Raw genomic sequence first — 16051 nt, 5'->3', positions numbered from 1 at the left:
GTTCTCATAAACATCTATAAACCTTAGTGATTGACAAAAGTAACAGCAAGATACAGCAAACCATTAAGCACAAAATGGAACTTAAAAATCCAGTAAAACAACATGCATAAAAACAAGGTCATATGGATACGAGCAAATAAACCAACCTCAAATGATTCTCAACAAAACTGTTCAACTTATAGTTGACAGTAACTACTAATTAAGACAACTCCTCACAAAATTAACAATTGTAACCAAAACCAAATTTATATCATTCAACTGTATGCTTAACCCTTCTTTTATACCCAAGATGTACAACCTTATTCAAATTTATGTTTGTTTTATGAGAAAAGATAAAGGACCTCATAAAACCGTTTTAATCTAACAAATTTATTCACCTCAAAACATTTATAAAGTTACCATTACATAATCCTAAAAACACAAATCTAGAAAGTAGTTAAACAACATTTATTCAGAAAGTAGCTATAAACCTACCATTACATAGACTTAAAAAGCCAAATCTACTCAAACTACCTTTTCATTTCTTAAACAAGATCAAAACAGAAATTAATAAATCATAACAAGGAAATTTTGTCTATTGCGTTGATTCGTGCCCAGTCGGGTATTTTAATAAAAAATATTTATAAATCCTATGACCTCATACTAGCGTAGCAAAGCTACTATAGTATAGCAGTTCTAGGGTCGAACTCTGGGATGGGTTTTCATTCTACTAGTGATAGACTCAAGATTAGAAATTGAATCTGATGATTTCCTTTGTCAAAAACTTAAAGTTTAAAAGAAAATAAAATTTGTTTTGAAAGTGGTGTTTGGAACTAAACTAACATAGACTAGGTAAAAATGGAAGAAAGAAAGTCTCCCAAAGCTAAAGGTTGCTAGGATCAAATTCAGAATGCAAAGTGGAAATTCCGGATTTCTCATCTCGTATTGGGGACAACAACATAAAGGATGGTTGTTTCCCGAACCGATATAGGTTTAACAATGAAGATTTAATCCATAAAAAGTCAATAGAAATGGTAGTCAAGTTCCATTAATGGCTTTAGACACTATGGGTCTTCACCTTGAGTCACTTTCCAATAGCTCGTACATGATAACTAATGGTCTGATGTGGATCTAGCAATAAGTATCCACAGAGACCTAAACCTTATCATGTATTGGCCATTCAAAGTGATTCTAAGGGATTTAAAGCAAAACTTTAGATTTAGAAGCCATTTATGAACTCCAACTACCTGTATTTAATGCACGAGAGTTTTCCACTTTAGCATCTGGACTTTTCACCTAGCTTCCTTCACTCCAAGAAACCAAAGGTTTAGCCTCTCATCCTCTGGGAAAACATCCTCAGAGGTTGTTTGGCTTCCAAGAAAAAGAAAATAGTAGAGAGAAAAGGAAAGCAAAGAGAGCCTTGTATTTTACTCCGTGTAAAATATACAATATGTTAGTGCCTTTCGAGAGATGATTTCCACCCCTCTTATAGTCTTTACAAAAGCAAAGCCTGTGATTGGCTAATTATAGGGATAAGAAAGGAATTTACATAAAAAAATATAAAAGAAAAGATCTCATGTGGAGTCGGCAGAACAGAGAAGATTTCGCACCAAAGACGCATGGGCTGGTGCGAAATTCGCACTTTCTTGGGCTGTTGTGCGAAATTCGCACTTGCTTGGGCTGCTGTGCGAAATTCGCACTTGCTTGGTGCAGTTGTCTTCCGAAGGCCATATCTTCCTCATTTTAGCTCCAAATCGTACACGGTTTGAAGCGTTGGATTCTTGACTTCCTGACCTTTGAAATGGTATATAGCATATAGAAAATGGACTTCGGAAAATGCTCCAAAAGTGTGAAGGAAGACTGAAGCTGTTGTCCTCTGTTTTCTTCACTCTATTTTCCTCTTTTCTTTTCTCCTTTACTTGGCTTGTCTTAATGATACAAAAACCTGTCAAAACACTAAAAATAGCCACAAATATGATTAGAAGTCATTGCTAGGTCCTTAACATGCCAATTGGAATAAAAATGGAGAACTACTACACAAAAGTGCTTAAAACATAATGAATTAAAAGCACAAAATAGCACTTTTTGGGTAGTAATCACTCCCCCCAACTGACACATTGCTAGTCCCTTAGCAATGAAAGGGAGAAAAAGAAATAAAAATAGATAATATAATAATTTACAAAATCATGCTGATCACTCCAAAAAATAATCAAGTGGCATGATTGGATCAAACTCTCACATGGCAAGTCAAGGATATAAAACTCAATCATCAACAAGAGTCATCAAATAACTTACCTATCACAACATACAAAGAGTGGGCATTATGCAAATTTGAGTATCACAATAATTTCCACTTCCAAAGGACCAACTCTTAATCTTCCACAAAAATCTAAGTGTTAAGGTGCTTAGTTTCCAGTTATAGTATGTCAAACTATATTCTCCCCCCAACTAAGGTTTTTCTCTAACTTTAGCAACATTAACCCCCATATAAAAGGCTAAGAACGCACCTCTTCAAAACTCCACCCATCCACCCATGTAACGAGCAGTGAGGTCGGTGACTCCCAACCAATAAAGGCTTAGGGCGCCAGGCTTCAAAGATTTTCACCATATACCCCTCGGACCTTGCTCGGGTTTCAAAGCAAGTGAAGCAATTTTTTTTTTTTTTTTTGTAAGACACATTGGCCTTTTATAAGGTGTCCCAACACTAATAGAATGAGGTCAAAGGCACCAAGTCGAAAATTTCCTAAGTTAAGGGGGTGAGAAAGTTTTACATCTTATAATTGGAATCTAATGTGTTCAGTGTGTGAAAAGATTAGAGTGGAAGACTTAAGATTGAAATCAAAAGGAGCTTCAACAATTTATCAACTTTAATAAGCATAATACAAACTCTGAGACTATGGCAATAAGATAAGAATTTAATTTCTCCCATTTACTTTTGAGAATTTATCTTTCTGAGAAACAAAGAGAGTTTGCAAAAATTTGTTAGCAAAATAACTTAACCAAAAATCCAACAAATTACTTCCTCAACTCTCCCCCCAACTAGGATGAACATTGTCCTCAATGTTCCAAAAGCAAGTGATAATAAAAGGGAGAAAGTGATCCCTCCTGATAGTAAGGGACTCTGAATGAACAGGAGAAACCACATGTTGCATAAGAAAAGAAAAATCATAAGAGTGATGATTAGAGGAAATAAAAAAAAGGAATAGCTAATATACACAAAAAGGAAGATGTCTATAAAAACTGAGATAGTACAATATAGAAGATAAACATGGAATACATCCAATCCCAGAATATAAGACATCAAAATACGGAATTATTTATATAATATGTAAAGACAAAAAGTAAAGAGATGATCAAGTAATGGTAGGATCCTGTGGAGCTGATGCATCTGTGGTGGCCTCCTGAGTGGGTTGGATCAAGAATTTGACCTCTGATTTGGTAGTCTCCTTATATGGCATAATCTCCTTAGTTGGAGCTCTCAGCTGGAGCTATGGTCTTTGATGGTTTTAGGAGGTAAGAAATGGAGTGAGAGGCTTCATGTGTGTGATCTCAGTGAGAGGACTCTCCTCTTTAGATGCATGGTCACGGGGCTCTATTGGCATTTCAGCTCATTGTTTGCACAGTCTTCAAACAGTCATAACTCTTTTGTTTTAACTCCAAATCGAGCATCATTTAAAGCTATGGTCTCCTGACTTCCCAAGCTTCAAATTGACATATGGTATGCATAATTTGAGCTCCAAGAAGTGCTCCAAAAATGTGTCCAATAGTAGCGAAATGGGGGTGCGGCTGCAACATTTCCGTTCAGCTTTGCACATTCATCGTGATTTTGATCATCCAAAAACCTATGTTACATCAAAACAAATTAAAATTAAAGCATTGAAATCAAAATTAAAACAAGTAATAAATAAAACAAAAAGATATGGACTAGCTAGTCTTTAAAAAAAACTAAGTCCATCAAAAAATTGGATTCTGATTTAGCTTGCTCGGATCCCATATGAAGTTTGCATCCCTCACTTGAGACTTGCTCTGTATGATCTTGCCATACAAAGCTTGGGGGAAAGGTGCAGGGATGTGATTCTTCATCATTTCTTCCTTGATGACTATCCTTTGTGGTGATCCTTGTACATTAACATCATAGTCATCTTCCTCTGTACTTTTCCCCTTTTTCTTTCCTTTGATTTCCTCCCTCTTTTCTTTCTCTATTTCACTTTCTTCCTTGTGCTCTAGCTTGCATGTGGGCAGATCAACCTCTTTATCACTCTCCTTAGCCTCCATTTCATGGATACCCTTTTGATTTTGATGAGGTTGAGAAGGAGAGTTTTCTTTTTCTCGCTCCGTGTTGAGGTTGATAAGCCTTGAGCTTGAGTATTCGAGATTGTCTATCTTCTGAGACAGATCATTCAACCTCCCATCCATCTTTTTTTCTTGGCTATCAATTTCTTGCCTTACTTGAGCATTATCTTGCTTGAATTGATCAATGATGGATTTATGGTGTGCTACAAAGTCTTCCACAACCTTGGTAAGGTTCACAATTGCTTGTTCAAGTTTCAAGGCTTGATGTGGTGTTTGAGCGGGTTGCATGTATTGACGTGGTTGTGGTTCCCAAAAGAAATTTGGATGATTCCTACAATTTGAATTGTAGGTGTTATAATCACCAAATATCTCTCTCGTCACTGGAATGATAGGACACTCCTCCACCAAGTGCTCAAAAGACTGACAAATGCCACATGGCATACCAAACATCTCCCTCGCCGCTAGAAGGATAGGACACTCCTCCACCAAGTGCTCAAAAGATTGACAAATGGCACACGACATAGCTTGCACTAGTGTTTTAGAAATGACATGCATAACTAGCAATTTGTGAATTAAAAACAGAGAAAACAAAAGAAAATAAAAGAAAAATAATTCTATGAAAAAAGAAAATTATTAAGATTAACTAAAAACTAAATAAAAGATATACTAAAATATGAACAAAGAAAAATAAATAAATAAAAAGAGTTAGTAAAAGGAAAAGAAAAATCACCAAACTTGTGATGAAGATCACAAGTACTCTGAAAAGGTCATATCACTGTAAAGTGGCACCATCCCCGGCAACGGCGCCATTTTGATTCGTGCCCAGTCGGGTATTTTAATAAAAAATATTTATAAATCCTATGACCTCATACTAGCGTAGCAAAGCTACTATAGTATAGCAGTTCTAGGGTTGAACTCTAGGATGGGTTTTCATTCTACCAGTGATAGACTCAAGATTAGAAATTGAATCTGATGATTTCCTTTGTCAAAAACTTAAAGTTTAAAAGAAAATAAAATTTGTTTTGAAAGTGGTGTTTGGAACTAAACTAACATAGACTAGGTAAAAATGGAAGAAAGAAAGTCTCCCGGAGCTAAAAGTTGCTAGGATCAAATTCAGAATGCAAAGTGGAAATTCCGGATTTCTCATCTCGTATTGGGGACAACAACATAAAGGATGGTTGTTTCCCGAACCGGTATAGATTTAACAATGAAGATTTAATCCATAAAAATTCAATAGAAATGGTAGTCAAGTTCCATTAATGGCTTTAGACACTATGGGTCTTCACCTTGAGTCACTTTCCAATGGCTCGTACATGATAACTAATGGTCTGATGTGGATCTAGCAATAAGTATCCACAGAGACCTAAACCTTATCATGTATTGGCCATTCAAAGTGATTCTAAGGGATTTAAAGCAAAACTTTAGATTTAGAAGCCATTTATGAACTCCAAATACCTGTATTTAATGCACGAGAGTTTTCCACTTTAGCATCTGGACTTTTCACCTAGCTTCCTTCACTCCAAGAAACCAAAGGTTTAGCCTCTCATCCTCTGGGAAAACATCCTCAGAGGTTGTTTGGCTTCCAAGAAAAAGAAAATAGTAGAGAGAAAAGGAAAGCAAAGAGAGCCCTGTATTTTACTCCATGTAAAATATACAATATGTTAGTGCCTTTTGAGAGATGATTTCCACCCCTCTTATAGTCTTTACAAAAGCAAAGCCTGTGATTGGCTAATTACAAGGATAAGAAAGGAATTTACATCAAAAAATACAAAAGAAAAGATCTCATGTGGAGTCGGAAAAACAGAGGAGATTTCGCACCAAAGACGCATGGGCTGGTGCAAAATTCACACTTGCATGGCTGGTGGTGCGAAATTCGCACTTGCTTGGGCTGCTGTGCGAAATTCGCACTTGTTTGGGCTGCTGTGCGAAATTCGCACTTGTTTGGGCTGCTGTGCGAAATTCGCACTTGCTTGGTGCAGTTGTCTTCCGAAGGCCATATCTTCCTCATTTTAGCTCCAAATCATACACGGTTTGAAGAGTTGGATTCTTGACTTCCTGACCTTTGAAATGGTATATAGTATGTAGAAAATGGACTTCGGGAAGTGCTCCAAAAGTGCAAAAGAAGACTGCAGCTGTTGTCCTCTATTTTCTTCACTCTGTTTTCCTCTTTACTTTTCTCCTTTACTTGGCTTGTCTTAATGATCCAAAAAGCTGTCAAAACACTAAAACTAGCCAAAAATATGATTAGAAGTCATTGCTAGGTCCTTAACATGCCAATTGGAATAAAAATGGAGAACTACTACACAAAAGTGCTTAAAACATAATGAATTAAAAGCGCAAAATAGCACTTTTTGGGTAGTAATCATGCGTATCAACCACACAACATTAAGTTAAGTCATTCTTTCAAATTCAATTAAATCATTGAAGTAGTTGGTGAACCTTCCCACATATCCAAAACCAAAGAAAGCATTTTATTCCAATCTGTCAATGTAAAAGCATACAACTTATTGTTTAAGGTGAAACAACTTATTGAAGCTTTCTATGTGCAAGCTTCAAACCCAATTTTCTCATTTTGGTGGTTGTTGTGCCTTTTACCAATGTAACCAAAGAATGTGGTTATCATATGAATTTTATTAATTATTTGTAACTTGTGTTTGTAGATGGCCTTTGACCAACTTCACATGAATCACGAAAGGGGTATGTGTTTGGCCATTGGACAGTACAAAACAAAGGGCACGAAGGAAAGAAAAAACAGAAAAAATGTAATAAAAAGCAATACAAAACAAGGGTGTTTTCTATTAAGAATGAATCAAACACAAACAACACTTCCTCTATATAGGTCATATTTAGTATGCTCACTGTCATTATAATTTTTCCTCATTTGTTTCTTTTGTCTCTTCATGATTGTCAAGATTTTCAAGATTTTGCATATTTTTGTCACATCTTATTATCTCAATTTGATTCTCTTCATTCTCTTCAATCCCTTTTATTGTATCCTCATACCTACAAGTTCATTGTGTGCTATGTATGTGCCTTTTTGCAATTGGACAGTTTCAACTTTAAACTGGGTTTCTAGACATGTTGACAAGAAAGACTAAAATGTGCCATAAAGAAAACGCCACAAGTCAGTAACAAACCTTTTCTAAGTGGAAGAACACTCTCTACAAGAGGGAAACTCTGTGATACTAAGGTTGTCCTCATCCTTTTGTCTCCAAGATAAAAAATCTATTATTTTCCGCTTCCAGGTATGTTTTTCTTACTTATTCCTTCTCTTTTAACATTAATGGCACATCCATCATTGCAATATTAGAACTCTTTCTCAGTTCATCAATGAGACTAGTATGTCATGCACACTTATGTCTCTATGAGTCTCATATTAGGCTGGTACTCTCTACTTCTCAGTTTCAATCACATCTCATCTCTAATTATCACTCTCAATTGATTCATCTTATGCATTCCTTTCTTTTTCTAAAAAAATTTCCCTTATGAGTTTATTTTCTTTCCTTCTCTCTTCTCACCAAAATACAAAACAAAAAAAAAACAAAAAAAAATTGACCTACAAAGCAGTTAACCCATTTGATTTATGATGTCTTCGAATATATGCTGCAATACCACGGATTATCATGTTCTTCATGTGTTTCTACCATATGGGGTGTTGTCTACTTTATTCATTCTCTCCTTCAATTTTCAACACTTAATTTTCTGTTACACAAACTTTTCACAACACTATCACCATAATTCTTTACATACATGACTAATGGAGTTTCTTTTAAGTCACTGATACAATACAATTTTCCACTCATAAAAAGACAAATACAGAACTATACTCATCTCAAATTTAAAGACTTAGAAATGTAATATGGTCCTAAAAACATAACTCAGAAAAAATGCATACCAATTCTCAACTCAACAATGCATTAAATAATCATCTAAATAACAATTTAAATATAAATAAAAATAATTCAAAAATAAATAAATTCTGAAAATAAACTAAGGCGTGACCAGCACTTCACAAAGTTGTCACTTATTTTTCATCCCAAATTTGTAGTCAACATTCATCTTTTAGATGCTTACTGCTATCATTTTATCAGGTCTCAAATCAAATTCATAAAACAATAACAATAACAATAACAACATACATTCAAGTCTATCAGGTAAAGACAAAGGGCAAAACAATAACAACATACACACAATGAAACCGGTATTCAAAATTAGTAAAACAATAACAATGACAAATGACCAAGCAAAGAATTCGTTTAGTTGCTAGTAGTAACTCTCATATATACCATTAAAATTGAAAGAAAATTTCCATTGACTAGTAGTAATATAGACGAACCAATTTCCCTAAAAATCTTATGATACCACAATTCCTGGAAAACAAAAAAAATAAAAAATAAAAAATAAAAATAATAATTATAATAATAATAATAATAATAATACTTTTTTTTCTCTAAATACGAACATATCTTTAATAATAATAAAAAATTAATAATAATAATAATAATAATAATAATAATACTTTTTTCTCTAAATAAGAACATATCTTTAACCAAAAAAAAATATCTTATATTTCATTCTACCGAAAATGAAGCTAAATACAAGAAAACCCAAAATAAAACACTTGAAACCCTAAGATGTTTGCACCATTCAAACAAACCCATAAATGAAAACTCACATGTGATTGATTAATCGAAAAACACGCACAAAAGGGAAAGCTTCAGTTCCATTTCGAGAAACCTTAACAAAATTCCAACTTTGATGATGCAACAACAAGATATGCCTCTGTTTGGTTTATTTCAAGGTATTTGGAAGATGGGCATCAACTTCAGCTATTTAGGATGTTAAGAGAAAAACAGGTTTGGCTAATTAGGATATTAAGAGACAAACAAAGAAGTCTGAGAATCCGGGAAGAAGGGTATCAGTTTGGTTTGTTAGACATGAAGGTTTTAGCCGATTCAGATTTCAAATGACCTTCTAAAATGGCAAGTTTTTAAGATTCCAGCTTAGGGAAAATCTCCGATTTGGTTGCTGACAAACTAAAATGCAGATTTAGGGTTACGGGAGTTTCTGAGAAGAAAGTTAAATGTTGATCGACTCAAGGTTTTTTTTTTTGCTAAAATGAGAGAGAGAGAAGGGGACAACCAAAGTCCAGTTAGGTGGTTTTTTTTTTTTTTTTTTGTAATTGTCAAGTTTCATTTTTTTTATTTATTTAAGTATGACGTAGAGGCTATTTGGCTGCTGATGTAGCAAACATCTAGGGCAATTTGGGCAGACAAAATTGACTCAGCATAGAGTGCACACTTCTCATATTATTTTGCCCATTAATGATTACTTTTCATATTTCATAAACTTGGGGTCTGAATACCATATATTTTATAAATAAGGGCTTTAAAACACAAGTTTCCCATTTTTTTCATTTACATTATTTCTTTTCATAATATTTTTTATTATTTTTTGAAATTCAATGAAAAATATTAGGGAGTGAGTGTAGCATTTTGCCTTTTTTAGACATAAAGTAGATTTTTTTTAAACAATCTTTACTCTTTTTTTATGTCTTAAAACTATAAAAAAAAAAAAATTGTGAAATTTGATTAATTAATTTTAATCAAATGTAATAATATTTTAAATTTTATGTTTTTTCAATAAAAATCTACTTTATGTCTTAAAAAATCTGTGGAATTAATCAAATATAACAATATTGTAAATTTGGTTTTTTTTTCAACAAAATTCTACTTTATGTCTTAAAAAAAGCCTTAAGATTTTAATTGGATTTTTAAAATAATATAAAAATCAGTATGAAAAGAAATAATAAAATTTGAGTCATGTTTTCTCCATTTGAATGTTTAAAAATCCCTTTCCAAATTCAATTCTTTAATATAGAAACCAAATAACAATTCAAACCAACTAATTCCTTTCCAAGTGCTCTTACCTACCATTCCCAAGTCTAAACACAATCCTACGTTATATGATTACTGATGATGCAAGGTCAACTAGAGTCAGATCCTCCTTATGTTGTGCCACTTAGAACCTCTACCCAACAACAGTAGACTGAGTGAACCTCTTCCCTGCACAAAGGATATTCGGACAGGGTCTCTGGGCAAGCCCCTCCAAAGCTTAAGTTAGACACAGGTGGATTGAAACCCTCTTTAGAGGAAAGTGAGGTAACTAGCTTAAAAGTGCCCACCTAGGTTATGCTTCAGGAGGGCTTTTTATAATGCTCAAGGGGGGAGGCACTGTAGTGCTGAGCTGGCACTTTGAATTTTACTACAATGATGGTTGTTATGTAAGTGGCAGGGCAATCATTGCAATTTAGAGCAGCTGGCAGTGTAGTCAGATGGTGCGTCATGATGTAGCTGCCCATCATTTCAACCTACTGAGGGTATGGGATAGTGTGTGACAATCCACTAATGTAGACGTGAGGATGGGAGAAGTTCTCATCAATCATTCCCATTTCAGATGGAAATCATTTCACGTAGCAAGGAGGACTTGAAGGTCGATTGGAAGTCATTGTGCGCTTAGGGAGTCCGATGCTGCTTGAAAGGTGCTCGTGTTATCTAGATAGTATCGAGGGGACTGACACGTGGACTAACACGTGGAGGAAGGTCCTCACAATGCCCCTTTAACACGTGCACCTATGTCCAGACAGAGGTGGCAAGTTAAAATGTCTCTTCAAATTCCCCCAATGTTTGTGGGACACATCTTGCTTGGAGGTTTTAATGAGGGTTGTTTTTGCCGAGGTCATTGTCAGGAGGCACATCACCTCGAGATGTGCTTTCAAGTAATGTGTCTTTTAAGATCCCTAGGGTTTTGGTCCCCTATAAATAAGGGATTCTAGACCCCTTGGGTCACCTTTTGAACATTTTTCGCTTTTGGAGCCCTTTTTCTTCTTCTATCCTTTTGTACTCTCTTGCTTGAAACTCCGGTCGCAATTCATTTTTTTTTTCAAATCCATTGTTCTTTCCTGTCCTACTTCAGGCGAGCCTCATCCTTTGCTAGCGGACTCCTTTCTAGGTTCTAATAAGCCCATTTTTCCTTTGTATTAGCTTTTTTTTTCGTTTTTGTTTACTTGGTTGGTCCGCTTGTTATTTTGGGATTGTTTCTACATTTTAGGGCTTTCTGGGTATGAAATGGATGTTGTGGAGTCCATAGTGTGGGGTTTTGGTATTTTTTGGGGAGGGCAGTCGCCGTTAGTGGTAGGATTGGGAGTCTTTGTTAGAATTAGGGTTTTTTTCCATGTCTCCTATTTGTCGGTCCCTTTAGGGATATCTCCAGGCCTTATGGTTTGTGTTCATTGTAGTGTTATGGCGGGGAAGTCCACGGTTGGGGCTTTCCTAGCAAACATGACTAGGTATCTTGCCTAGGTGTGGACTTAAGATCCGTCATAGCTGCTTGCTGCATATTTGGGGTAATGCCTGTTGGCGGAAGGGTCGGGTGACTGTTTTCTAACATTCAGCGTTGTGTCATGCAGGTCTCACGCGATTGGTAAGGGCCAAAAAGATGGTTGGATAGGAGTAGGTGCCAGTCGTACCTCACTACAACAAAGTACATGATCATGGATGAAATGTTTTGTCTCCAACAATATGCCTTTTGTAGCCAAAAGGCTTTCCTAACGAAAAGTTTCGTCTCGTTCATTGTCTCGATATTTGTGTCACCCTATGTTTTTGGAGACGAATAATTAACGTTTGTTACGAAAATATATTTATGACAAAACAAAATTTTGTGGCCGACACTATTTGGAAACGAGTTTTTTTTGTGGCCTAAGATAAAATGTTTCGTTTGGAATTAGATTTTCAAATATCGAGTAAACTATTTGGTAACAAAATATTTCATTTGGCAACAAAAAAATTTTGTCACTACATGTTACCTTGTACATTAGGAGACAAACTATTTTCATCTCCATTATGTTGACACATGGTTTCTACAACGAAATAATTTTATCTCCATATATTTCGACTTACATTTGGGGAGGAAATATTTTCGTCTCAAATTGTTGACAATTAGTTTGGGTAACAAACAAATTTTGTCTCTAAATGTTACTTCATATATTAGGAGACAATTTTTTCATCTCCATCATGTTAACCCATAGTTTCTACAACGAAATAATTTTATCTCCATATACTTCCACTTACATTTGGGGAGAAACTATTTTTGTCCCAAAATGTTGACAGATAGTTTGAGTAACAAACAAATTTTGTCTCTAAATGTTTCAATTACAATTGGAGACAAAATGATTTCATCTTAAAAAACTAATAATGTTTAGGCAATAAAATAATTTTATCTCGAATTCATATAGGAGATGAAATAATGAAACGAAGTTCCTCTTTGTATTATTTTCGGATGAAATAATTTCCTCTCTAAATATAATATTATTGTTAATTTTTAAAATTTTAAATAATCCTATTGAAACCTACATAAACCTATATGATATTGAACGATTTCAAATATACAATGATATTATATAAATAAAACATTTAATAATGTAAAAATAGAATAATATATAGAAAATAAGTAAACATTAAAACATTTGTTTCATCAATGCAAAACATACGTGCAAATAACATTGTCCAAGTACCATTCGAATATTGTCTAAAATAAAAGTGACCAATAAATAATAGCAAACCACATAATAATATCAACTCGATGGTGACGGTGGTGGTTGGGAAGTTGAGCTAGAATGAGGTGGTGGTTGGTTAGAAGTGTTGGTTTGTTATGGCATCAAAGTCTGGATCATTGCCTTTAACTCCTCTAATTGAGTGGTAGCTGTTGTTTTAAACTCCTCTAACTTTGTGATTTGTTGTCGTAACCTCTCTGTTTCTTCATCAGGAAATTCAGTTGTAGTCGAACGCTTAAGTCGTGACCCATATCCCAAACCTCGAATATAACCTGATCGCTTCCCTAGTACTCTTTGAGTTATCTCCAAGTCAGAGATAGGAGTATCTCCATCTTGGGTACTCTGCTCTTGAAGCTTACGCATCTCTTCCTAAGAAATATAGTTTTCAATTAGTGAACATGTTACATAACATATAATGAAAAGAAAATTTTAATTTTTGCAACTACAAGTAACATGACTCTTACATATCGAGATTTAGCTGTGTCATTGATCCATCCCTTACTTTCATTGTAGTGAGTGGCACGAAATAACTCCACTTCCCCTTGCAACTCTCCAGTGGCAACACTCTTTTACATGCACATAAAAAAATAATTTAGTTATTTTTAAAGATAAATAATAAACTCCTTTTTCAACTTTCTAGGTGGAACATGTCTTTTAAATAAATAGAATAAAATAAAACTATTATTTTAAAGATATAATTTAGAAAAATATGTCATACCATTGAGTTATGCTGACGATGAAATGCAAATGGTTTAGATCCACCACGATGATTGAATGGAAGCTTTTCACGATTTTCACTATTTATAGTAGCCCTTTTCTACACAATAATATTACTAAAAGAGTAAGTAAAAGAAAATGAAACAAATTATAGTAACCTAAGAATTAAGAAAATATGTTAAATAAAAACCTTACAAACAATGAAACATGTAATAAAATGTAGTCTTTCTACCAAGATTTTAGTAAAATCTTCTCCATTATTTATACTATATATATATATATATATTCTCATATACAAAATTTTAATTTTTGGTAATAAACCAACATTCTAATACATATAACATTTCAATAATTCATGGTAAACAAACATTCTAATATAATATTTTAATTATTCATAAGGAACCAACAATCCAACACAACATTTCAATTTTCAACTTGTTTCAAGTGACAAATTCCTACTTTTTTACTTCAAAATATACCAAATACCAATGATCAAGATGCTCTAGTATACCCACACAACATCAAATATGTTTACTATTTCATATGTAATTATGTTAAATATGCACAATACCTTAAATTTTTCAAGAGAAAAAAGATTGCACAAGTAATCCCAATCTTCTTGTGTGACATCATCTGGTGGGTGCAAACGTGCCTCCTCCACTGTCTCAAACTGCTTGAAATGCTGGTGAAGATCATATCTATATGTTCGATAACGTTGTCCCATAATCTCATGCACATACTTTGTAATGTATGTTTTTGACATATCTAGATCAAATTTTGACTGAAATTTAAAATAAAAATAAAATAAAAAGCATTATAATGTGTTAGTATAATTATAAATTAACTAATTAATTAAAACATTTTTAACTAATAAGAACTCTTACTAAAAGGCGATCAACTAATGGTTGTGTATCCATAGCTGGAATAGCTGACCATTTCTCGAATTGTAGTGGAGCAAATTTTCTAATGAGATAGCTACACTCATTAGAAAACTTTGCAGATTTATCACTATCTTTTGGTCTTCCACTCTCTGTGTTGAAATCTAACTTGATTTTCCCTGACATTTGTACAATAGTATCTGTGCCCTTACCTCTTGTAGGTCCACGACCCTTCTTTAATGGTGGATATGAATCTACAATTTAAAAACAAAGTTAGAATGCATAGTTAATGATAAAAATAAATACAAAAACTTAAAAAATGTATTCTTACCAGTGCTATTCCTAACTATTGTCTGCATTGATGATGGCATATTACTATTAGTAGGAGTAGGAGTTGAAGAAATTGGAGGAGAAGGAAGAGGTGGTGGTGGTGGTGGTGGTGGAGGAGGAGGAGGAGGAGGAGAGACAACCCTAATAGTGGTTTTAGTATGATTATTCATATTCTTGGGGGGAGCTCGAGACTTAGTGTTAGAAGTATATTTAAGGCGACGTCGATTTCCACGCTCCATCTATGATAATACTTCCTGCACTAAATTCAGTTAGACAAATACATAGTTACATAAAATATTTTCATTTATGTTCTTCAATTCCACATAAGATGTAATAAATGAGATTTTAAAAAAAAAATTAGTTTAGGGGATACATCATGTATATGCATTAAATAAATAACTCAAAATAGCACAAAAAATGTAAATTTGATATGAAATATAAACATAATACTATATTATTAAACTAAATGAAATTCAAAACTCATATGAACATCATAATTGAATTATTTTATGCAACTCTATCAAATTGTAATGACATAAAAACAATAAGATGATAAACAAGAAAAGTCTAACTGAAATTGACATTAAAATAATAAAACTAACTATCACTATCACTATCACTATCATGATCTTCTTCATCACTATTTTCATTATCCTCACTACAATAGTCTACAAGTGTGTCATCTTCTTCATCTTGGTCATTTATGAAAGCAGTTAAATCATCATTTTCAAATCTTCTCCCATGATCAACCACATTTTCAATATCAATATAGCTTGGATCACCATCTGCCCTTTGATATTGTAGAACATTACAATCTTGGTTTACTGACCAAACAATATCAGTTGAATCATTTTCTTGATATGCTTCTTCTATTGTTGGATCTTCATTATCATTTTCACTATCATTTGTTGTAGTTTGCTCTGGGACATCAAATATGTGTCTATGAAGTACTTTTTGCACCACTTTCCAACTTGATCCTAACTTTGGATCATTTACGTAAAAGATTTGTTGTGCTTGGCTTGCAAGAACATAAGGATCTTCTTCATACCACTTATTATCCACATTAATGCACCTAAGGACACCATCATCTAGCAATCTCTTTTTATTGGGATCAGTATCAAACCATTCACACTTGAATAGAACAACTTGGTTGTTGAAGATATAATCTAACACAACAACATTCAGCAACACACCATAGAAATCAATCATATCCTCATAATGGTCACCCAATACAAGAACACCA

General features: G+C 33.9%; 1 protein-coding gene across 1 annotated transcript; it reads right to left on the bottom strand.

Moving 5' to 3' along the window:
• Nucleotides 1–12815: 12815 nt before the first annotated feature.
• LOC100261419 (uncharacterized) lies at nt 12816–14475 on the bottom strand. Its single transcript, XM_019226377.2, has 4 exons — nt 14172–14475; nt 13602–13700; nt 13348–13449; nt 12816–13252 (listed from the first exon to the last, which is right to left on the bottom strand). Exons 1-4 carry the CDS (start codon nt 14361–14363, stop codon nt 12980–12982), a joined length of 666 nt encoding a protein of 221 aa, XP_019081922.2. The 5' UTR covers nt 14364–14475; the 3' UTR covers nt 12816–12979.
• Between the last annotated feature and the right edge of the window lie 1576 nt (nt 14476–16051).

The sequence above is a fragment of the Vitis vinifera genome, chromosome 17 (genome assembly GCF_030704535.1).
Source record: "Vitis vinifera cultivar Pinot Noir 40024 chromosome 17, ASM3070453v1".
Lineage (NCBI taxonomy): Eukaryota > Viridiplantae > Streptophyta > Magnoliopsida > Vitales > Vitaceae > Vitis > Vitis vinifera.
The sequence above is the reverse complement of the archived record's forward strand: the minus strand, read 5'-3'. Positions and strand labels throughout refer to the sequence as shown.